The sequence below is a fragment of the Carcharhinus amblyrhynchos genome, chromosome 19 (genome assembly GCF_965287045.1).
Source record: "Carcharhinus amblyrhynchos chromosome 19, sCarAmb.v2.hapA, whole genome shotgun sequence".
Lineage (NCBI taxonomy): Eukaryota > Metazoa > Chordata > Chondrichthyes > Carcharhiniformes > Carcharhinidae > Carcharhinus > Carcharhinus amblyrhynchos.
Window position 1 is genome coordinate 42,440,024 of NC_137342.1, and position 24,986 is coordinate 42,465,009.

The window sequence follows — 24,986 nt, forward strand, 5'->3', positions numbered from 1 at the left end:
ACGTGCAGCCCAAAAAATGGAGATAAAGATAAGAGGCATCGATGAAGGATGATGGCAGAGCTGTGAGGTTATAACTAGCAGCAAAAACTGAATAGGTTGGGGTTATTTTCCCCTGAACATAAAAGGCAATCTGATAGAGGTCTTCAAGATAAAATAAAGATAGAGAAAATGTTTCTTCTTGTCGGGAGACCACCCCATGAAAATAAGATAGTGACTAAAACATCCAGTAGGGAATTCAGGAGAAACATATTTACTCTAAGAATGTGGAATTCACTAATACACAGATTAATTGAAGCAGATGGCAATTAAGTTGCAACTAGTTAAGCAAATAAGAAAGGGTGGTCTGATGACATGGTTAGATGAAGAGGGGTGTGGAGCATAAACACTGACATGTACTCTCATGGACTATTTCTGTGCTGCAGACTCGATGTAGTTCACAGTTATTATACATAGATATTTTAAAAACACCCTGGGACCTTTCCCATGTTATTGCACTGTGCATTCTCTGCCTATCCTTCTATCCTAGACTTTTCCTTCCTCAAGTGAGCCAGAAGCATGGAAACTGAATGATAATCCATCCGAACCTTCCCAGGGCCACGCACTCCCCGGTTTTACCAAATAGTAAGGTTGCTAGGGTGGAGTTCAATTTTATAGAGAAAAGGCCTTCCTGAGAACAATGGCATGAGCTCACTGTAAATATTTTGTACTTTATCACACAATGGAAATTCTAGGAAGCCACTTATCAGCAATGACAACCTTAACCACACCGGTGGAGTCAATAAGCCTGACTGCCACACCGACATCACTTTCAGGCGGCAATCAAACGGCTTCCAGCCCTCCAGCCAATACAGCCACCTCAGGTTGGTTGCTAATTAAACAAATACAGCCCAGGAAGTGAAATATTGTTGAAGATTTCATGGAATTGTGTAAATATCCTAAATATTGCCCATTTATATATTAATTAAAACATAGGACTGGGACCCTTAGCTACACCATGGATAACAGTAAGGCCTTCAACACCAAGTGCCTCGACAGTTGAAACAGAATTTCCTGCAACAGTGCTCTCAGACAGCACTGAGAGAGCAGCAACTGAAGCGACAGTCACTTACAGTACTAACGCTACTACAGGTCAGTAGACTTACAGAGCGTGTAAGACATTTCATGCTTCTTATGATAGTCCAGGCTGTGCTCAGATCGGCAATTGCAATCCCAATGCTTATCTGATCATCAGGATAGATAACCATCGACATTACAATCAGTAAAGCTAAACCCTACGATCTATCACCACAGTGTAACCCAGAAAACCCTGGTGCACAGCAAAAAGCATCCTCTTCCTGATGTGCAGTACAGTAATTGTAATAGCGTAAATGTAAGCTAGCCCTGTTGCTCATGTAACGCCACAAAAATACTTTTCTAATTTCTGCAAAAGCTAGCTAATTGTAAACGTTCTCCATCTTATATTAACGCCAACTTAGGAACGGAGCCAGTAACAGCCAGGACAGCAGTGGCAGAAAGGACAGTAAAACCAACTACAGCATCAGAAACAGCTCCTGACGTTACCATCACTATTGGTAGGTCACTGCAGGTCAGGTAGAACCTTAACATTTTTCTATGAGTGTGTTACTTGAAGTTTTGGACGGTAATTAGTACCTTAATTTCAGGATTGTGATTTATTCCACAAATTGTTATGGCTTGGTTCAGTATTTTCACTACTTCATTGAGTAAGCTATTAGTGCTTCAATTAATTCTGGTGCCCTGGGTCAGGAAAGATAATTAGCCAGATTACCCACTCAATATCAGTGATTCCTGGTGCCAAGTTATCTCTGAACACTGTGAGATGATCAGGCCAGGTGCTAATGCACCCACCATCACTCCATTCAAAAAACATTTTCAACAATCGTGGGGGTGATTCTCTGTCCCCTTCAGGTGGCCACCGGTATTCCCAATGCCTCCAGTGAATGGGGCATCAGCCGAAAATTGGGATTTCCGCCAGCAGTGAGGGCTTTCGGAATTCATCCGCCCCACCCTGTCCCGCTGGCCCCATCAGTTCCTCTCAGGGTGAGCGGCAGCCCAATAATTCTGCAAACCGGCTAAGCTGAACGTAATTAGCGGAGTTGACAGCCAATTCAACAGCCCCACCATTCACCTGGCCCACCATTCACCAACCCCCCCTGCTATTGACCAACCCCCTGCCATTGATTAACCCCTCCTGCCATTGACCAACCCCCTACCATTGACTCCCTGCCATTGACCATCCCCAGCCATTTAGCAACCCCCGCCATTGACCACCCCTCCACAATTCAGCCGCCCCCTGCCATTCACCCAGCCCGCCATTGACAAGCCCCCCCACCATTGACCAGCTCCCCTTCATTCACCAACCTCCCGCCATTGACCAACCCCCTGCCATTCACCAACCCCCTGCCATTCACCAACCTCCCGCTATTGACCAATTTTCCGTCATGTACCCAGCCCGCCATTGACCAGCCTCACACCATTGACCAATTCCCCACCATTGACCACCCCTCCACCAGTCACATGCACCCCGCCATTCACCTGGCCCATCATTGACCAGCCCCTGCCATTGACCAACCTCCCAGCATTGACCAGCCTCCCACCATTAACCAGCCCCCACCATTTACCAGCCCCTGCCATTGACCAATCCCCCACCATTGACCAGCCCCCTGCCTTTCACCAACCCCCTGCCATTCACCAACCCCCCCCATTGACCAATCTCCACCCATTGACCAACCTCCAGCCATTAACCAGCCACCCGCCATTGACTAGCACCCGCCATTGACCAACCGCCTGCCATTCACCCAGTCCACCATTGACCAGCCTCCCGCCATTGACCGGCCTCCTGCCGTTGACCAGTCTCCTGCCATTGATCAACCTCCCACCATTGACCAACACCTCCACCATTGACCAACCTCCAGTCATTGACCAGCCCCCACCATTGACCAACCACCAGGCATTGACCAACCCTCCAACATTCACCCAGCTGCCATTGACCAACCTCCTGCCATTGACCAACTCTCCTGCCATTGATCAGCAATCCCACCATTGACCAACCCTCACCATTCACCCAGCCAGCATTGACCAACCCCTCCTGCCATTGATCAAACCCCGTCATTCACCAGCCTCCTGCCATTATCCAACCTCTCGCCATTCACTGGGCCAGGGTAAAGGGCACTAGGTGGGCTTTATAGATGCTACCTACAAGCGGGGACATGGTGTGCTGCATCCCAAGGGTACAGGGGATCATTACCAACCCCTCAGAAAAGAGGGGCATCTAGCCACCACTCAAATCATGGCCAACCGTGCAGGCAGAAGGGTGACCTGACCCAAACTCCTCAGTCCTCCTTCTCCCTCAGACCTCCACTCAGGCCCCTTTCACCTCAGACCCCCACTCAGACTCCCCCTTCTCCCTCAGATCTCCCACTCAGCCTCCCCTCAAGCCACCTGCCTTAGTGGTGCCAACGGTTAACTGCCCCCTAATCTGTTACCTTGGCCTGATGCCTTGGTCCGCGAGGGGGCTTAGGGAAGTGGGTCCAGTGGCCATTTGCCCCTTTACTGCTTCCAGGCTGCTGAGGAAGGGTTCTTCAAGGATCTTGGGGGTTGGGTGGGCTCGGGCTGGGGGCAAGGGGTTGATTTCATCACTCTCTCTGCCAAGGAGGGGATGTCACGGCTGGACTGCCCCTTCTAACCCTGGCAGACTTGACGGACACCCCTGGCATGGTGATTTAAGGCACACTTGTGATCAATTTCTGCACTTCGCTCCTAGCTTATCTATATTGGCTGTCAGTCAAGCAAAAACCCTCTTCCTGGTTTTCAAATCTCTCCGTGGCCTTGTCCCTCCCTATCTCAGGAATCTCCTCCAGTTTCACAACCCTCTGAGATAGCTGCCTCTTGGCCATCCCCAGTTTCAATTTCGGCAGAATTTTTGGCTGTGCTTTCAGCTGCCTGGGTCTTGAGTTATTGAATATCCTCCCTACCTCTCTACCTATTTCCTCCTTCAAGACACTCTTAAAACCTACCTCTTTCAACAAGCTTTTCATCATCTAATATCTCCTTGTAATGCTGGGTGTCAAACAGGATCATGGAATAGTTACAGCACAACGGGAGGCCCTTCTGCCCATTGTGTGTGTGCTGACCCTCTGAGGACAATTCACCGAGTGACACTCCCCTGACTTTTCCCTGTAACCCTGCACACCCTATTCTTTCAGGTAATGGGCACGATTCCCCCTATTCCTCCCCCCACCCCGAGACGAGATTCTCGGCAGTGGGAGTTTGTCTGTTCCAATGTCAGTGGGATTTCCCATTGAATCCACCCCATGCTGCTGGGAAACCCCGCATGGGCCTGTGCTGTGGGTGGGACCAGAGATCCTGCAGGCATGAACAGCCGGAATAACTCTTATGTTCTAATTCGCTTTGGAAAGTCTCTGTTGATTCTGCCTCCACTGGCAGTGCAATCCAGATCCTAATCACCTGTTGCGTGAAAAAGCTTTTCTTCATGTCTCCATCGTTCTTTTGCCAATGACTTTAAATCAATGTCCATCTGATTCTCGACCCTGTCGCCCAGAGGGACAGCGTCTCTCTATCCACTCTGTCCTGACCCCTCATGATTTTGAATACATTTATCAAATCTCCTCTCAACCTTCTCTGAGGGGAACGCTACCAGTTTCTCCAGTTTATTGACATAACTGAAACTTCTCAGCCCTGGAACCATTCTCACGAATCACTCTCTCTGACATCGTAGAGTCATAAAAATATGCAGCATGGAAACAGGCCCTTCAGCCCAACACACCCATGCCAGCCAGGTTTTCTAAACTGAACTAGTCCTATTTGTCTGCGTTTGGCTCATATCCTTTCAAAACTTCTCTATCCATGTATCTGTCCAAATGTCTTTTAAATGTGGTCATTGTATCCACCTCTATCACCTTCTCCCTCTTCACATCCTCCCGAAAGTGTGGTGATCAAAATTAGACACTGTGGGCCCTCTTTGATTCTAAGTGCTGGGCGGACTTGAAACTGGGAGTGTTTCAGATCTGACTTTTAGACCCCTTCTCGGGCGCCCCCCTACACACTCTGTCTGCAAAAATATCAGCAATTCCGAATTGCGCTGTGCAAGACTGTGGGCGGGGCTTAACGCGCCCAAAGCCCTGCAGCGCCAATTGGAGCCTCTAACTGCGTGCGCATGTGCAGAAAAAAAAGATAGAATGCTGCCACATCCCTGCTGGGCCGAATAATACCTCCCCCTGGCCCCCACCCCCCCCCACAGACATTGCTCCACTCCCCACAACATTACTGACCCCCTTATACCCCACCCCCTTCGCTCCCCAGACCGATCACAAGCCCCTCCCCCACTTCACCCCCACTGATCTGAGGCAGAGTGGCAGCAGGTCTCCTCCTCCCCCTCACTGATCACAGGCAGAGTGGCAGTGGAACCCCCTCCCCCACCCTCACCCCCACCCCCACCAACTCATCCCCTACCGATCTCAAGCAGAGAGCTGTCGGACACTAGGTAGGACGCAGGCTCTTACCTGCTCACTCACCCTCATTGATAGGGCGCCTATAAGAACATATGAACGTAAGAAATAGGAGCAGGAGTAGGCCATCTAGCCCTTTGAGCCTGCCCTGCCATTCAATAAGATCATGGCTGAACTGAAGTGGATCAGTTCCACTTTCCCCCTTTCTCCCCATAATCCTTAATTCCCCTGTCTGTCAGAAACCTATCTACCCGTGACTTAAATATATTTAATGAGGTAGCCTCCACCACTTCAACGGACAGAGAATTCCAGAGATTCACCACCCTTTGAGTGAAGAAGTTCTTCCTCAACTCTGATCTAAACTGCACCCCCCCCCCCTTATCTTGAGGCTGTGTCCTCTAGTCTTGCTATCCTTTCTAAGTGGGAAGAATCTCTCTACCCCTCCCCTATCCATCCCCTTCATTATCTTATACGTCTCTATAAGATTCCCCCCTCATCCTTCTAAACTCCAACAAGTACAGACCCAGTCTATTTAGTCTCTCATAAGAACATAAGAAATAGGAGCAGGAGCAGGCCATCTAACCCTTCAAGCCTGCCCCGCCATTCAATAAGATCACGGCTGATCTGAAGTGGATCAGTTCCATTTTCCCACTTTCTCCCCATAACCCTTAATTCCCTTGTCTATCAAAAACCTATCTACCTGTGACTTAAATATATTTAGTGAGGTAGCCTCCACCACTTCAACGGGCAGAGAATTCCAGAGATTCACCACCCTTTGAGTGAAGAAGTTCCTCCTCAACTCCGTTCTAAACTGTCCCCCCTTATCTTGAGGCTGTGCCCTCTAGTCCTGCTATCCTTTCTGAGCGGGAAGAATCTCTCTACCTCTACCCTATCCATCCCCTTCATTATCTTATACGTCTCTATAAGATCCCCCCTCATCCTTCTAAACTCCAACGAGTAAAGACCCAGTCTATTTAGTCTCTCTTCATAGTCTAACCCCCTCATCTCCGATATCAGCCTAGTGAACCTCCTCTGCACTCCCTCCAAGGCCAAAATATCCTTGCGCGAGAGCAGCAACCAAAACTGCACACAGTACTCCAGCTGCGGCCTCACCAGTACCCTGCTTTTATATTCTATCCCCCTCGCTATAAAGGCCAGCATCCCATTCGCCTTCTTGATCACCTGCTGTACCTGCAGACTGGGTTTTTGCGATTCTTGCACAAGGACCCTCAGGTCCCTCTGCACCGTAGCATGCTGCAGCTTTTCGGCCTTTAAATAGTAATCCCTCCTCCTATTATTTCTGCCAAAGTGGATAACCTCACACTTGCTAACATTGTACTCCAGATCCTCGCCCACTCACTCAGCCTATCCAGATCCCTCTGCAGACTTTCCACACCCTCCACACAATTTGCTTTTCCACTCATCTTTGTGTCATTAGCAAATTTCGTTACCCTACACTCAGCCCCCTCCTCCAGATAATCTATATAAATGGTAAATAGCTGAGGCCCCAGCACCGATCCCTGCGGCACTCCACTAGTCACCAACTGCCAATCAGAATAGCACCCATTGATACCAACTCTCTGCCTCCTGTTAGACAACCAATCCTCTATCCATGCTAACACCTTACCCCCAACTCCATGCCCCCTCATGTTCTGAAGCAACCTTTGGTGTGACACCTTATCAAACGCCTTTTGAAAATCGAGAAACACCACATCCACCGGTTCCCCTCTGTCTACCGCACTAGTCACATCCTCATAGAAATCCAATAGATTTGTCAAACACGACTTTCCCTTAACGAATCCGTGCTGCGTCTGCTCTATCAAACCATTCTTTTCTAGGTGCCTCGCTATTTCTTCTTTGATGACGGATTCAAGCATTTTTCTAACTACAGACGTTAAACTAACTGCCCTATAATTCTCTGCCTTTTGCCTGCTACCTTTTTTAAATAGCGGCGTAACATTAGCCGTTTTCCAATCTTCCGGCACTTCCCCGGAATCCAGCGAAGTTTGGTAAATAATCACTAAGGCATCTACTATCACCTCTGCCATTTCCTTCAGAAGCCTGGGATGCATTCCATCCGGTCCTGGGGACTTGTCCACCATCAGTCCCGTTAGTCTATCAAGCACTACCTCTCTAGTAATCGCATTCAGGCCCTCAACTCCTACCATCCTTCTATCTTTAATATCCGGCAAACTATTCGCATCCTCCTCTGTGAAGACCAAGGCAAAAAACTTATTTAAGGCCTCAGCCATTTCCTCATCTCCCACCACTAAATCCCCCCTCTCATCCTCTAAGGGTCCAACATTCACTCTAGCCAGGCTCCTCTTCTTTATATATTTGTAAAAACTCTTACTGTCCTTTTTTATATGTAGTGCTAGTTTAGCTTCATAGTCTATCCTTCCTTTCTTTATCAACTTCTTAGTCATTCTTTGTTGATATTTAAACCTCTCCCAATCTTCTACTCGCCCACTACTTTTAGCCACTCTAAGCGCATCAGCTTTTAATTTAATACTCTCCTTTATTTCCTTAGATAACCACGGCTGGTTATCCCTTCTCCTACATTCCTTCTTTACCATTGGAATATATTGCTTCATAGGCTAACCCCCTCATCTCCGGTATCAGCCTAGTGAACCTCCTCTGCACTCCCTCCAAGGCCAAAATATCCTTGCGCAAGTGCGGCGATCAAAACTGCACACAGTACTCCAGCTGCAGCCTCACTAGTACCCTGTACAGTTGCAGCAAGACCTCCCTACTTTTATATTCAATCCCCCTCGCTATAAAGGCCAACATTCCATTAGCCTTCCTGACCACCTGCTACACCTGCAGACTGGGTTTTTGCGACTTGTGCACAAGGATCCCCAGGTCCCTCTGCACCGTAGCATGCTGCAGTTTTTCGCCTTTTAAATAATAATCTCTGACTCGGTCTTTTATGGAGCATGCCTGTTTCACACTGATTCCAGATAGGTGAACACGGTGGTAAAGGGGGAGGTGCCGGTAAAGTTAGGCGTGCAGCTGCATTAAGTCAAGTTAATTGCATGCAAATGCATTTAAATGGCCGTCGCACCAGTTTCGGGCACGGTCCCATTCGCATCCATTTCAGGCCTTGGTAAAGGGGGGAACCATTATGGAGCTGGGCATGGATCGTGCCACTTACCTCACACCCAACTTTACCAAGTTTTCGTGCCTAAAAATGGGCGCAACGCAATGGTAAAATCGGGCCCAGTATTCCAGTTGAGGTCGAAGCAGTGTGTGTGATACAGCTTTAACATAATCAAAGAACAAAGAGAACAAAGAACAAAAACAGCCCGGGAAACAGGCCCTTCGGCCCAACGAGCCCACGCCGCCATCCCAACACCACCAGTCCCCCTCTCCACCCATGACCCTTGTCTAATGTTTTATGGCCATCCACATTGAGGGAAACTAATTTAGGGACAATTTATTACCTCCAATCAGCCTAACAGCACATCTTTGGGGTGTGGGAGGAGACCGGAGCACCCGGAGAAAACCCACGCAAGCACGGGGAGAATGCGCAAACTCCCACAGACACTGGCCCGATCTGCCTTGCTTTTATACTCTACGATCCATTTGATAAAGTCCTTGATGCCACGTGCTTTATTAATCACACCCGCAACCTGTCCAGCAATCTGCAATGATTCATGCGCATATTCCTCCAGATCCCTCTGCTCCTGCACTCCCTTTTAGAATTGTAAGCCTTTATTTTATATTGTCTTCCTATATTCTCCTCATACAGCAAAACTCAGGTTAATAATATATGTTAGGGACTCCTGGAGAAACTCCACTATAAGCCTTCCTCCAGCCCAAGACACATAGATTAACCGCTACGCTCTGCTTCCTGTAACTCGGCAGTGTCAGTATAGCTACTGTCTCTTTTATTCCATGAACTGTAACTTCATTCACGAGCTTGTTGAGTGGTACTGTATCAAATGCCTTTTGGAAGTCCAGGCACACCACATAAACTGTGTTGTCCTTATCAAAAAAACTCAAATCAAGTTGGTTAAACACAATTTCCCCGTAACAAATCCCTGCTGATTTTCTGTTGTGGGGATAGGGCCTGGGTGGGATTTGGTCAGTGCAGACTCGATGGGCCAAATGGCCTCCTTCTGCACTTGTAGGGATTCTATGATTTCTATGATTTAATTAACCCACATTTGGCCAAGTGTCAAATTATCATTTCTAAAAACTTCCCCACCACCAAAGTTAACAGCCCTGGTCTCTATTTTCTGGATTCCGCTCTACACCCTTTTGGATCAAAGGTTTAACGTTAGCAGCCTTCCTATCCACAGCACCACCTGTGAGTCTAAGGAAGATTGGAAAATTAAGGCTAATGACTCCACAATTTCCACTCTTACTTCCTTCACTATCGTCTCAAACATCTCATCCACTCCTAGTACTTTATCAATTTAAAGTACGTGCAGCCTATCCAATCGCTCCTCCCTATCAGCTTTAACCTCCTCCTTCATCACAACCTGGGCAGCATTTTCTTCCTCCGTAAAGATGGTTGCAAATATCCATTTAATATCTCAGCCATGCCCCAGGCCTCCATGCATAAATTCTCATTTAGGTCCTCAATCTCCTCTTCTAACTGCCCTTTTGCTATTCATCTGCCTATAGGAGATTGTCATAGAATTCCTACAGTGCAGAAGAGGCCATTTGGCCCATTGACTCTCTGACAGAGTTTCTTTGCTAGACCCTTTCCCCCACCCAGATTGGTGAGCCAGTGGGTAACTCTGGAAATGACTTAAATCTGAGATATTTTCAGCGGCGACTGATTGACAATCCAGACTATGGTTTGCGACTAATGTTCCCAGTAATGTGCATGATCTCGCATCCAGGTTTACAATGTGGCCACAATGACCTTCGTTCAATACGGACCATTGGTTTCAGTGTAGGTGGAAGCCTGGTAGTTCTACCATGGGGTTGTCAAATGAGGTGCTAGTGTTGTCCCAGAACATCTTTCTTGCGTGTTTCAGATTTAAATCAGGAGGCTTTAAGAACATTAGCTCATCACGTCATGTTCATGTTCTATGTCATTAATTAATGGAATGAATGTTATCCAAAGACTTTGACTTGGCATTCTCCCAGTAGAAATACTGAGGGAAAATACTATATCAGTACAAGACTCCAATAATAAGATCAAAAAATGCACAAGGTCTACCTTGTATGCCAGATTTTGCACCATTCGCTAGATGCAGGCTGAATCTGTATAACTGGATTTAAATAAGACATTTCATAGAGAAAAAAAGCTCATCCATAGCTTCTGAGTTAAGCACTAGTGACTGAAATCTGCACACAAAGCCAAACCAGTGGCTGATGTGAAAATGAAAGCGTTAATTATCAATTTAAGTTATAACACAGTCCATAATCTTAATTTACCTTAAAATTAATTGCAGCATTTTCAGGCTGCCTAATGCCCTGGAAAACAGGGCAACTAGCAAATAAATATTTGGTAATAAATACTTGGTCACCCTGGGTTAATTTTTGTGTGGGCCACTTGAGCTCCAGCCTGGAGCAGACAGGAACATTAACAAAATCTTTTAACTGGGGACCTATGCCAGGTTGTAGGCCCTTGCCAAAGTTTTTGTGGTCTGTTGTGATGAGTGTTGTTTGCTTTGTGGAACTGCCAGCTCACCATGACCTGGCTGAGGAGCAGTAGTTTTGAAGGAGCAAATTGCCTCCTCCCAATCCTGTCTGCCTGTGATCCCTGAACAGTTGAATGGGCAGTCCCTAAAGGGGCCACTCCAGAAGAAAACTGGAACGAGCTGGGGAAGCAATTTTTGTGGGAACAGAGAGGAGACTGAGTGTTCCACATGTCTGAACAAAATCTTCCCGCTGCTTCCCTGCTGTGCCCAGAATTCTCATGAAAACCCACAATACCCCCAATAAGCAGTGACCTCCAGCTGGGCTTTTTATACTTATCTATTTGTGAGGCATGGGCGTTGCTGGCTGGCCAGCATTTATTGCCCACCCCTAGTTGCCGTTGTTCAAAGGGCAGTTGAGAATCAACCACATTGCTGTGGCTCTGGAGTCATATGTAAGTCAGACCAGGTAAAGATGGCAGATTTCTTTCCTGAAAGGATATTAGTGAACCAGATGTGTTTTTACAACAATTGACGATGGTTTCATGGCTATCAGTAGATTCTTAATTCCGGATTTTTAAAAAAATTCAAATTCCACCAATTGCCATGGCTGGATTTAAACCCGGGGGGTTTAAATCCAGAACATTAGCTGAGTTTCTGGATTAATAGCCGAGTGATAATGTCACTAGGCCATCACCTCCATCCTCTGCTGAGGAGTCTCTTGATTTCCCATCCTCCTTATTGGCCAAGCTGCCTTTGCTGCTGATTAGGGACAACGAAACCAGACCCAACTACGAAATGGTCACAGCCTCTGGTTAAGGCCTTTGGGCATGTGGTGAAATCACTCTTCCCACTGCCCGCCTGATATGGACTATATCTAAAAATTATCAGCAGTGTGTGGTCTCAGTATTACAAAGGTATCACTCGGAAACTATTGCTACATGCAGCACGTCATGTGAAAGAGCCTGGCACAGTAAATGATGTGCAAGTAGCAGAATATTTTACATTCTAAAGAAGTTTCTGAGAATAAGTACAGGGTGCCTGAATGGAGGATACGCCAGTTGACCTTAGAAACAAATGGAAAGGCCTCACAGCGCCCGGGACCCGCGTTCAATTACAGCCTTGGGTCATTGTCTGTGTGGAGTTTACACATTCTCAAAGCTGGCACAAAGCTGCACCACACATGTGACCATTTTATAAAGCTTAATTACAAGTTTGAATATTGAACAAAATCATGGGGCAGGGCAATATAAATTCCAACTGGTCCTGTCCTCCCTACTCCAACCCATTCCATTCCCAATAATTTCCCCCATCCCTGTTCCTTCTCTATTCAATCCTCTACTCCAATCCAACCCATTCTTCTTTCCTCCACCCATCTCATTCATGCCACCCACCCTGATCTCTTATGATCTGCTCCTTCCTGTTCCTCCACCTCTCCTTTCCTTTCCTTTACTCCTGCTCCGTCTCTGCCCTCTCCTTTATCCACTCTCCTCCACTTACCCCATCTTCTTTCCCCTTACCCTTGCTGCTCTCTTCTTTTCTAACATCCCACCCCTTTTCCTCTCCCCATGCCAGTTTCTTTTTCTCTGATTATCATTATCCATCTCTAGCCCCTTCCTCTGCTCCCTCCTTCCCCTCCCTTGTGCCTCCTCTACCCTCCCCATCGGTTCCATTATTTTCCCAAACTCCAGTCCCCCTTAACCTGAAAATACCTCGACTGCAATGTAGCGGAAGATGGATTGGTGTGACATGAAGAATTGATCCACACTGTGATCAAACACTTCATTTGGAGACTTTTCCTCTGCCTCATTTAACAGCAGCCCCAGGCTCAGTGTGTACAACTCAACTGAACCGTCGCGCTTGGACTTAAGCCATAATCAACCAGTTGGAAAATTAGGAATGAGTTCATAGAATCAGAATCCCAACTGTGCAGGAGGTCAATCAGCCCACTGAATCGGCACCAACAACAATCCCACCCAGGTCCTGTCTCCATACCCCCATGTATTTACTCTACTAGTCCCCCTGACAATGTAAGGGGCAATTTAGCGTGGCCAATCCACCTAATCTGCATATCTTTGGAGTGTTGCCAGGATACATGTTCTGGTTTTATTTTTGCCTATTCATTCATGGTATGTGAACATCACTATCTGGCCCATCACATGGAGCATTTTAACTGCATTGCTGTGATGTGGAGTCACATGTGTACCATAGAATCCCTACAGTGCAGAAGGAGGCCTTTCAGCCCATTGAGTCTGCACTGACAACAATCCCACCCAGACCCTATCCCCAGATATTTATCCTGCTAGTTCCTAACACTAAAAGCAATTTAGCATGGCCAATCCACCTAACCAGCACACCTTTGGACTGTGGGAGGAAACCCATGCAGACACAGGGTGAATGTGCAGACTCTGCACAGACAGTAACCCAAGCTGGGAATCGAACCCAAGTCCCTGGAGCTGTGAGGCAATTGATAACCACTGTGCCACCATGCCGCCCTAAAGACTAGATCAGGACCGGAATTCTCTGACCTCGCCTGCAGCTGGGATTCTCTAAATTCACCAAGTTTTTTGATCTCATTGGCATTCTCATTGGGAGAATTGCAGCCCAGCTTTCCTTCCCTAAAGACCATTGGTGAACCAGATAAGTCTTTACAACAATGGTTTTGTGGCCAACATTAGGCTTTTCTCATTGCGGGTTTTTAAATTGAATTCCGAGCAGCATCTGCCATTTGGAGTGATTCAAACCCCGGTCTCCAGAGAATCATCCTGGGCCTTGGGATTGGTAATCCAGTAACAATACCACCATGCCAGTGTCTCCTTTGATATTCTGTTAATTGCATTTCCCTTCCCTCTGGTGCATCTGGGTTATTCTTCCTTTGTTACATGTCCCTCAGATCTACTCATCAACTCCAGGACTCCTTGTGTTCGCAGGCTCATGTATCCCTCTACTGGCCAGATTCCCACCTGCTCCATGTGTCCAAGAATTCTCCCATCTTCCTCCAGCCAAGAGGAAGGACAATGGCATCGTGGTTAGCACTGGTGCCTCACACCGCCAGGGACCTGGGGTTCGATTCCCAGCCTGGGTCACTGTCTGTGCGAAGTCCGCATGTTCCCCCCATGTTTCTGTGGGTTTCCTCGGGGCGCTCCGGTTTCCTCCCACAGTCCGAAGGACGTGCTGGTTAGGTGCATTGGCCATGCTAAATTCTCTCTCAATATACCCGAACAAGCGCCGGAGTGTGGTGACTTGGGGATTTTCACGGTCAAAGAGAGTTTGGACTGGTAATTCACTGGTGGCTGTTTTCGAGCAGGAAGGGGTCTGAACACGTAAGTGTCCCTGAGCCCCACGGCTGGCCTCAAATTGGGCCTTCTGAGTAAGTTGGGTGAATCACATCTTTACCTAATTTTCTGGAAAATACAGGAAAACCATTGAGCAACTAGTGTAAGATTCATTATGTGGCGATATCGGCGTTGGACTGGGGTAAACACAGTAAGAAGTCTCACAACGCCAGGTTAAAGTCCAACAGGTTTATTTGGCAACAAACGCCACCAGCTTTCAGAGCACTACTCCTTCGTCAGGTGAGTGGGAGTTCAGTTCACAAACAGGGCATATAAAGACACAAACTCAATTTACAAAATAATGGTTGGAATGTGAGTCTTTACAGGTAATCAAGTCTTAAAGGTACAGACAATGTGAGCGGAGAGAACGTTAAGCACAGGTTAAAGAGATATGTATTACCTCCAGACAGGACAGTTAGTGAGATTTTGCAAGCCCAGGCAAGTTGTGGGGGTTTCAGATGATGTGACATGAGCCCAAGATCCCGGTTGAGGCCATCCTCTTGTGTGTGCAGAACTTGGCTATCAGTCTCTGCTCAGCGACTCTGCGCTGTCGTGTGTCGTGAAGGCAGCCTTGGAGAATGCTTACCCGAAGATCAGAGGCTGCATGCCCGTGACCTGTTGGACTTTAACCTGGTGTTGTGCGATTTCTTTTTGTGAGATTCACTCCCAGAGCTCCTGTTAACATGATTGTGTGTGACAAACCTACTGAGATGGTACAGGTCAAATGAATCCCAGGTTGTCGTACTAGGGCTGCTCTTGGATGTTCGAGAATAGCCTAGTGCTTCATGTCGTTAGTGTGCGCTTAAACTGGACCAGATGCTGGGCAACACGACAGCTCAGTGACTATCACTGTTTGCTGGATTTGGGCCAGTGTCTGTGGGAGTTTGCACATGCTCCCTGTGCTTGCGTGGGTTTTCTCCGGGTGCTCCGGTTTCCTCCCACACCCCAAAGATGTGCTGTTAGGCTGATTGGAGGTAATAAATTGTCCCTAAATTAGTTTCCCTCAATGTGGAATGCCATAAGCATAGATAAGGGTCATGGGTGGAGAGGGGGACTGGTAATGTTAAAATGGCGGCACGGGCTCGTTGGGCCGAAGGGCCTGTTTCCCGGGCTGTTTTTGTTCTTTGTTCTTTGTTCTTCTTAATCAGTGTTTTATTAGCTAACCTCAGTGAGGATGGCCCATTTCACTTGAATTACCTTGGATGTAAGAGGAAGGAAAACATAAGTATTTTTACTGCTGAGGATTATTCTAGCACTCGGTTGGAACACAGAGTTCCAGTTCTATTTTTGGCTTCCATCAACCCCAGCTCGGTGAGGTTATTTGGAAGAAGAGGATAATATGACAACCAACGTCCAAATGACATTTACAAGTATCTCTTGATACCCATTATTGCTAAGTGAAAGCAGCTGTAAAGTAAGGGAGAGGAATGCCGGGTGATGTGGGAGTTGGAGGAGCAGTTGGAATTCTGTGACAACTCCTGCTGTTCGGGGTTTGACACATTTTTTTAAAAATCAGTGCTTTTCAGTGATAATTGGTGCTTGACCTGAAGCCAACCTGCTTCTCTCAGGACAGGACAGTTTCTCTGGGAAGCCCTGAAACAGCATTAGGCCTTACATTAACCTACGTACAGGGCCTGATTCTGGTTCAGACAACCTCAAAATTCACATGAGGCTAATATGACGCTAAACATCTATGGGCCTACGGAATAGGTCATATCTGATCCCATGTTAGACCCAATACTGACTAGTTTTTACCCCATGGTCTCTGGGAGCTGAAGGACTTGGCTGTGTGGGCAGTAGGCTGAAGGTAGACATGTGGCACAGTGGTTAGCACTGCTGCTTCACAGCGCCAGGGACCTGGGTTCAACTTGGGTGGCTGTCCATGTGGAGTTTGCATGTTTTCCCCATGTCAGCATGGGTTTCTTCTGAGTGCTCCGGTTTCCTCCCACAGGCCAAAGATGTGTAGATCAGGTGGATTGGCCATGCTAAATTGCCTCTTGGTATCCCAAGCTGTGTCAGTTAGATGGATTAGCCATGGTAAATGTGTGGGGTTACAGAGATAGGGTGGGGGAGGGGGTCTGGGTAAGATACTGTGTTAGAGATTCGGTACAGACTCAATGGGCTGAATGGCCTCTTTTTGCACTGTCAGGATTCTAAGAAGAATGACTTGTGGGGCATTGTAAAGACGGAGGGATGGGGGAGGATTTTGAGAAAGGAAATCCAGAGCTTGGGCAGCTGAAGGGATGGTCAGAAATAGAGAGATGATAACAATTTGGTATTTACGGGAGGTCAGAATTGCAGGTGTGGGTTCACATCAATGTCTTTATTCTGAACACCGCACAAAGGTGCTTTCAACCCAGATAAGTGTCGGCGGGGGTGAGAACAATCCAAATTGTGTTGTGTGTAAGAAGTTGAGATCCTTCTGTCAGTGTGCCAAACAGCAACCTATTGCATGGAAGAAGCCAGTCAAGTATTTTCTCTTATCAGTCACAGATTACTCAGACAGATCCTTGTTTTATTTCACAGTTTCACAGCAAAGGGTTTACTTTTACTGGCAGACTGAAACAATCACCTCAGAGAAATTAAGGCCTTTCCTTCGATTCTGTCCCCAACCTCTCTGCTTCATCCTTCCAGACTTCTGCCCCCGCCCCCACCACCGTTGTCGGTGCTGAATGATATCAGTGTAAAATTCCACAGGCATCAACTTTGGGCCGCCATTTTAATTTGTAAAGCGAGACAGTGAAACTTGCCGGATTCTTCCTCTGTGATGGACATTCTGGTCCAAGAGTCCACGATAATTAAATCAGGATGGATCGCTGGACAGTAGCTGTTGGGGGGGGGAATGGAAGTTACTGCAGCAGCTTTTTATTGGCTTCCTCCCTACTCAGGCATATTCAGAACATTTTCTTAGTTGCCTTGCTGCCACGAACTTGAAAATAAAAGGACTAAGGACTGTGCCCCTGACTGTACCTTCTTGGTCTCCCAGTGTAAAATGGACCAAGTATGCAATGAACTGGAGGGGTTTGATGGCAGTATCTAATTGCCCCCTTTGTGTCACCAGCTTGTTATATTTGTCCTCTCTGTACTGCTGATATTATGGTAGACAATCGTTATTGTAATTAATACGTTTCTGTTTCATTATTATTCTTCACAGACCTCAATGAAACAGAAATTTCTGGAAGAACCATCGGAATCATTGTTGGTAAGACCTGTAACTAAGTCAACTTATTTCGAAACGTGGAAAATGGGAGCAGGAGTAGAACCATTCGACCCTTCGAGCCATTCATTGTAAACACGGCTGATCTTCCAACTTATCTCATGGGGCAGCACGGTGGCACAGTGGTTAGCACTGCTGCCTCACAGTGCCAGGGATCCAGGTTCAATTCCAGCCTCAGCCGACTGTGTGGAGTCTGCATGTTCTCCCTGTGTAGGGTGGGTTTCCTCCAGGTGCTTCGGTTTCCTCCCACATTCTGAAAGACGTGCTGGTTAGATTTACTGGTCACGCTAAATTGGCCCTTAGTGTCAGGGGGACTAGCAGGGTAAATACGTGGGGTTAGGGGCATTGGGCCTTGATGGGATTGTGGTCGGTGCAGACTCGATCGGCTGAATCTTTCAGCACTGCAGGGATTCTATGATCTAACCTGTTCCCCGCCTTCCCCCCACCCCATCCCCCCCATATCCCTTCAACCCCAAGAGTTATATCTAACTCCTTCTTGAAAATGTGCAGGCCAGAATTCTTCAGTCTAGCATGCCCTGCTCCCAGTTAGAATGGAGAATTTGGCGCTCACTGCAGCAGGAACGGAAAATCCCAGCTGCATGCAAGGTTGGAGAATTCCAGCCTTAATGCTTTCTGTGGTAGCTGACTGATCTTCAGGTGAAGAAATATCTCCTCATCTCAGTCCTAAAAGGTTTACCCCGTATCCCCGTACATGCCAGGAAACACAAAGTAAACTGAGGAAACTGTTAGTATGGGGATATTATCATCAACTCGTTCAACTAGACAATTTTTTTAAGCTAAAAATGTAATTTAAAGGAAGTTACTTAAAAAGGGAAACACAAAAAATCAGTTCTGACTTCTGGACGAATCACATGGAAAGACCATTCTGCCCTTTATGTCTGTGCTAGCTCTTTGGAAACACTGTCCAATTAATCCCCGTCTCTCCCGCTCTTCTTTCACTATAGCCTTGCTAGGTAGAGTATTCATCCTGTTCCCCTTTTGAATATTGTTGTTGAATCCGCTTCCACCTGCTGGGTAGCATGGTGGCACAGTAGTTAGCACTGCTGCCTCACAGCTCCAGGGACCCGGGTTCGATTCTCAGCTTGGGTCACTGTCCGTGCGGAGTCTGCACCTTCTCCCTGTGTCTGCACGTGTTTCCTCTGGGTGCTCTGGCTTCCTCCCACAGTCCGAAAGACGTGCTGGTTAGGTGCATTGGACGTGCTAAATTCAGTGTACCTCAAAAGGTGCTGGAGTGTGGTGACTAGGGGATTTTCACAGTAACTTCATCGCAGTGTTAACGTAAGCCTACTTGTGACATCAATAAATAAACTTTTCTGAAGTGCAGTCCGGATCCAAACATGCTGGGCCTGATTTTACCATCAAGTTGCTCCCGTCTCGGAGCACAAAAACTTGGTAAAGTTGGGTATGAGGTGAATAGCGCGATCCGTGCCCGCCTCCACCCCCTTTATCAATGCCCAAAAATGGCTGCAATCGATACAGTGCCCACAATGGGCGCAATGGTCATTTAAATGTATTTGCATGCGTTTAAATTGACTTAATGGGTGCACGCCCCACCTTACCAGCACTTCCCCCTTTACCACCGCAAATCCGGAATCAGCATGAAACAGACATGCTCCATCTAAGTCCAATTCGAAACAGACATGCTCCATCAGCGAGGGTTAGTGAAGAGGTAAGGGCTGAGCATCCGACAGCTCTCTTCTTGAGATCGTGGAGGAAGAGGAGATGGGTCTGATGAGTCTCTGTTTGATATCGGTGCGGGGGAGCGGGGGTCTACTGCCACTCTCCCTATGATCAGTGATGGGGAAGGGGAGGTCCTCCGCCACTCTGCCTGAGATCGGTGGGGAGCAATGGGGGGTCCGCTGCCATTCTGCCTGAGATCAGTGGGAGGAAAGGGGTGTGCGTTGCCACTCTGCCTGAGATCAGTGAGGGGGAAGGGAGTCCGCTGCCACCCTATCTGAGATCAGTGCAGGCAAAGGGAGGGGGGAGTGGCCCGCAATCAGTCTGGGTGGTGGAGAGGCTGGGGGGATATCGGGGTCAATAATGTTGTGGGGGGCATGGGGCAATGTCTGTAAGGGCCAAGGGGAGGCATTATCTGGCCCGAGAGGAATGTGGCAGAGGAGTTGCATTCTCTCATTATTTTTTTCTGCGCATGAGCAGTTAGAGGCTCCGATCGGAGCTGCTGGACATTAGGCAATGTTAAATCCCACCCACAGGTTTCTGCAGAGCAATTTGGAATTGCTGATGTTTTTTCAGGCTGAGTGCGTATGGAGGTGCCTGAGAACGGGTCTAAAAATAGGATTTGAGACACTCCTGGTTTCAAGTCTGCCCAGCATTTAGAATCAAAATGGTAAAATAGGGCTCCTTGTGTAAAAGAAAAGATTCTCCTCATTTCCCCTCTGATCCTTAAATCTGTCGCTGCTGGTTATTAACCTTCCTGCTAAAGGGAAAGTGTGAAACAGATGGTCTTAACTCATTCACCAGTGGAAATACAGTTGTTCTTGTTGTGGCTCCAGGTTTTGCTTAAGGCTTTGAATCAACAGCTGGCAACAAACCCCATGATTGAGTAATATATGGGCCCCAGATGGAGCTTGCTAGGTAGGCCAAAGGGTCATTTATTGCACCAGAGTTTCCTGAGCTTTCCTCATTTGCTCATAGTCATCTTAACCGCACTTTCCCACGCTCATCAATCTAGCCCGTGCAGGTCCTTCACTTTTAATATCCTCCCTGGAATGTGGCACACAAAACTACACACAATCCTTCCATTGTCACCAGTCCCTCAAAGCAACGGGGATATTTGCCGCAGAGTGCAACAGCCCCTGGCCAGAGGTTAACCTGGAGAGGCTGTTGCATGGCAGTGACTACAGTGTTTTAGGCTGACCAGGAGACTTGCCCTCACTTACTACCTGCCATAGGTACATCAATCCATTTGGCTACATTAGGAACTCATCATCCATGGTCATTGAATCCCACTCTTGCTAGCCCATGTCCGAGAGGGAGAAGCAAGGCAAATGCAGCACTGACGGATTGAGGTTGGCTCTGTGGTGAGTCGGGGGAGGGGGGGGGGGGGGGCCGGGGGGGGCAGAAATAATGAGACAGGGATTGGGGGAAACAGGACTCAAAGGCAGAGCATCTGGGCTCAGTGGCAGGGAAGCCACAAGACATCTTTCAATAACAGCCCTTTAACTTTGGCCAATCGTTGCCTCAGATGAATCTACTTTCTCTAATTCACCTCAGGGTGTGTGCATTTCGAGCACTTCCTGATACCTGACATATGTTCATAAACAGAAGAGATCAAGTTGAGCACAGCTTTTAGTAATTAAAACTGTAATTACTAGTAATTACTTTAGTAATTTTAGTCATTGAATCATTATAACCAAGCTCCCCAATATGTTAACAGTGCAATGCTATATTAAAAGACGCCCATTTTCCTGTGGGCCTGAGTCTGTGTTCCATAAACAATGTGTCCCAAAGAGTATTCTGTTTCCAATTACCTGAACTCCAATTGTTGAATACTGGTGTATTTAGAGTTCATTAATTTAAATTTGATTTGGTTTCTTATTGTCGCATGTATTGGTATACAATGAAAAGTATTGTTTCTTGCACACTATACAGACAAAGCATACTGTTCATAGAAAAGAAAAGGAGAGCGCAGAATGTAGTGTTACAGTCATAGCTAGGGTATAAGGAAAGATCAGCTTCGTATGGGGTAGGTCCATTTGAAAGTTTGATGTTTGCAGGGAAGAAACTGTTCTTGAGTCAGTTGGTACGTGTCCTCAGACTTTTACACCTTTTTCCCAATAGAAGAAGATTGAAGAGAGAATGTCTGAGGGAGAATGTCTGAGGTGCATGATTATGCTGGCTGCTTTTCTGAGGCAGCAGGAAGTGTAGATGGAGTCAGTGGAGGGAAGGTTAATTTGAGTGATAGATCAGGCTACGTTCACAGCTCTTTGTAGTATCTTGCTGTCTTGGGCAGAGCAGGAGCCATACCAATCAGAAAGAATGCTTTCTATGGTGCATCTGTAAAAGTTGTGAGAGTCATAGTAGACATACTAAATGTCCCAGGTGCTACCCTGGCACAGACCCACCTGCTGGCAGGACCTTAGTGGAAAACTAAATACCATTTCTACTGCCTTAGCCAGGGCCTTATAGCTGGAAGGTCTCCAGAATCAATCTGTGACTCATAAGAAAATGTATACTGAGATATACTCAGCAGTGCTGCAGCCTGGAGCACTGGAGAGAAGCAATGATGTGGAGATGCCAGCGTTGGACTGGGGTAAACACAGTAAGAAGTCTGACAAGACCAGATTAAAGTCCAACAGTTTTATTTGGTAGCAAATGCCACTAGCTTTCCTTCATCAGGTGAGTGGGATTTCAGTTCACAAACAGGGCGTAACAACAACGGATGAATGAACACAGCTTGACAATCACCAGACAAGAGTGTTCTCTTCCTGTTGGTGAACATTTCAGCGGTCACAGGCATTCAGCCTCTGATCTTTGGGTCAGCGTTCTCCAAGGCAGCCTTCACGACACACGACAGCGCAGAGTCGCTGAGCAGAGACTGATAGCCAAGTTCCGCACACGAGGACGGCCTCAACCGGGATCTTGGGTTCATGTCACACCATCTGTAACCCCCATGACTTGCCTGGGCTTGCAACATCTCTCTAACTGTCCTGGCTGGAGATAATACACATCTCTTTAACCTGTGCTTAACCCTTTCTCCACTCACATTGTCTGTACCTTTGCAACCATAATTTTGTAAATTGAGTCTGTGTCTTTATATGCCCTGTTTGTGAATAGAACTCCCACTTACCTGATAAAAGGGCAGCCATTATTCTGAAAGCCAGTGGCTTTTGCTACCACATAAACCTGTTGGACTTTAACTTGGTGTTGTGAGACTTTTTACTGCACTGGAGGGAAGCCAGACACTTGGCCTGAAGCCTTCTAACATCGCTGCTTCCGGTGGAAAATGAGGCAAGTGACAAGGACATGGAGCCTCATTAGTTTTGTACAAATGTTCCCTCAAAGGAAACCTAGGAAGCCCTGGATCAACATAAAGAGGTATCTGGAAGAGTGCAGCTCAAACAACACACAAGAAGCCAGCACATTCTAGGAAAAATCAACCCAGCTCGATTGACACCCTGTCCATTACATAAAACTTTTACTCACTCCACCAGCAATGCACAGCAGCAACAGTGTGAACCATCCACAAGGTGCACTGCTGCAGCTCACCAAGGCTCCTTGAACAGCACCTTCCAAACCCATGATCCCTACTACTCAGAAGGATGCGCCAGTTGAATGGGAACGCCACCATCTGCAAGTTACTCTTCAAGTCACACAGCACCCTGACTTGGAAATACATCGCTGTTGCTGCAGTGTCACTGGGTCAAAATCCTTGAAACTTGCTCCCCAACAGCACTGTGGATGTACCTACACTCCATGCACTACACTGTTCAAGAAAGTGGCTCACCACCACATTCTCAAGGGCAATTAGGAATGGGCAATAAATGCTGACACAGCCAGCTGTGCAAAGAAATAAAATCCCGCAAAATAAAAAAGACACCTCTTAATATCAATCTCTCCACACTCCATCCTCTGTAGGGGGCATAGCCTCAAAATAAGGGAGAGCAGATTTAAGACTGAGTTGAGAAGCAACAGTTGGAGTACTGTGTACGGTTTTAGTCTCCTTACTTGAGAAAGGATATACTGGCACTGGAGGGGGCACAGAGGAGATTCACTAGGTTGATTCCGGAGTTGAGAGGGTTGGCTTATGATGACAGACTGAGTAGATTGGGGCTATACTCATTGGAATTCAGAAGAACGAGGGGCGATCTTATAGAAATATATAAGATTATGAAGGGAATAGATAAGATAGAAGCAGGAGAGTTGTTTCCATTGGCGGGTGGAACCAGCATTCGGGGGCATGGCCTCAAAATAAGGGGGAGCAGATTTAGGACTGAGTAGAAGGGGAACTTCTTCACCCAAAGGTTTGTGAATCTGTGGAATTCCCTGCCCAGTGAAGCAGTTGAAGCTACCTCATTGAATGTTTTTAAGGCAAGGATAGGTAAATTTTTGATCAGTAAACAGATTAAGGGTTATGGTGAGCGGGCAGGTAAGTGGAGCTGAGTCCATGAAAAAATCAGCCATGATCTTATTGAATGGCGGAGCAGGCTCGAGAGGACAAATGGCCTACTCCTGCTCCTAGTTTTTATGTTCTTATGTTTCACACCTAGAGCATTCTTTCCTGAGCATAATTGACAGTAAAAATGACCCTAATCCTTTACATGTTTACTGCGGTGTGTGAATTTTGAATGCAGTGTTCCAATTAACCATGTGACCTAACATTATTGTCTTTCATTCTCTTAACCATAGGTACCAGTACAAGCAGCTTATGTTTCATCACAATATCTGTTCTACTTTTGCTTTGGTTTGTTGTGTTCAAGTACAAAATGTGAGTATTGTGAAGACACATTGTTAAATCGCTGTTTTTTTTGTAGCGCATTGGCCCCAGAATCTATGCTCTAAACACTGGACCCTCCAGACCCTGGGCAGCACTATCCAGGACAAAGCAGCCCCCTTGATTGGCACCTAGAGAGGGAAGGTTCATAGAGAAGGAAAGTAGTGTTACAGTCATAGCTAGGGCTATGAAACTTGTGGTTTTTGCTGTTGGTATGAGCCAAGGAATGACATGTTGAGATTTGTTAGCTCCAATCAGCATCAAATTAGGAGATACTTTGTGCACTTAACTCACGGCCATTGGGTTAATGTTGCATAATCTCATTCGCTCAGGATCCAACAAATATTGGGCCAGAAGGAGGCCATTCAGCCCTTCAAACCTGCTGCACTATTCTTTACGCACAAAGGAGTAGGCATTTAGCTCATTGAGCTCACTTCATTATTCAATGAAATCGTGGCTGATCACCTCAATGCCACTTTCTTGCCCCAGCCCCTTATTTTTTGATATCATTAATATCCAGAAAGCAATCGATTTCTGTCTTGAACATGCTCAATGATTGATCTTCCCACAGCCCTTTGGGGTAGAGAATTCCAAAGATTCACAACCCCCGAGTGAAGAAATTTCTCCTCATCTCAGTCTTAAATGGTCTGCTCTTTATCAGGCCATGCTGATCTGGACCTCAACTCCATTTGCCCACTTTTTCTCCACAATGCCTTAATCGCCTTACCTAGCACCAATCTATTTAATTTGATTTATTGTCACGTGTATTAGTATACAATGAAAAGTATTATTTCTTGCCGCTATACAGACAAAGCATACCGTTCATACAGAAGGAAAGGAGAGAGTGCAGAATGTAGTGTTATAGTCATAGCTAGG

The 24,986-nt window shown here is 46.9% G+C and overlaps 1 protein-coding gene across 4 annotated transcripts in view; it reads left to right on the top strand.

The window, feature by feature from the left end:
- LOC145355655 (uncharacterized) overlaps nt 1-24,986 on the top strand; it is a 114,314-nt gene that overhangs the window by 85,129 nt on the left and 4,199 nt on the right. For 3 of the 4 annotated variants that reach the window (XM_080207901.1, XM_080207904.1, XM_080207903.1), the window contains exons 7-11: nt 732-860; nt 973-1,128; nt 1,476-1,571; nt 17,573-17,620; nt 24,026-24,104. In XM_080207901.1, the coding sequence (XP_080064027.1) occupies nt 732-860; nt 973-1,128; nt 1,476-1,571; nt 17,573-17,620; nt 24,026-24,104 (508 nt within the window). The remainder of the gene's footprint in view (nt 1-731; nt 861-972; nt 1,129-1,475; nt 1,572-17,572; nt 17,621-24,025; nt 24,105-24,986) is intronic. The other variant, XM_080207905.1, reaches the window with a different exon arrangement.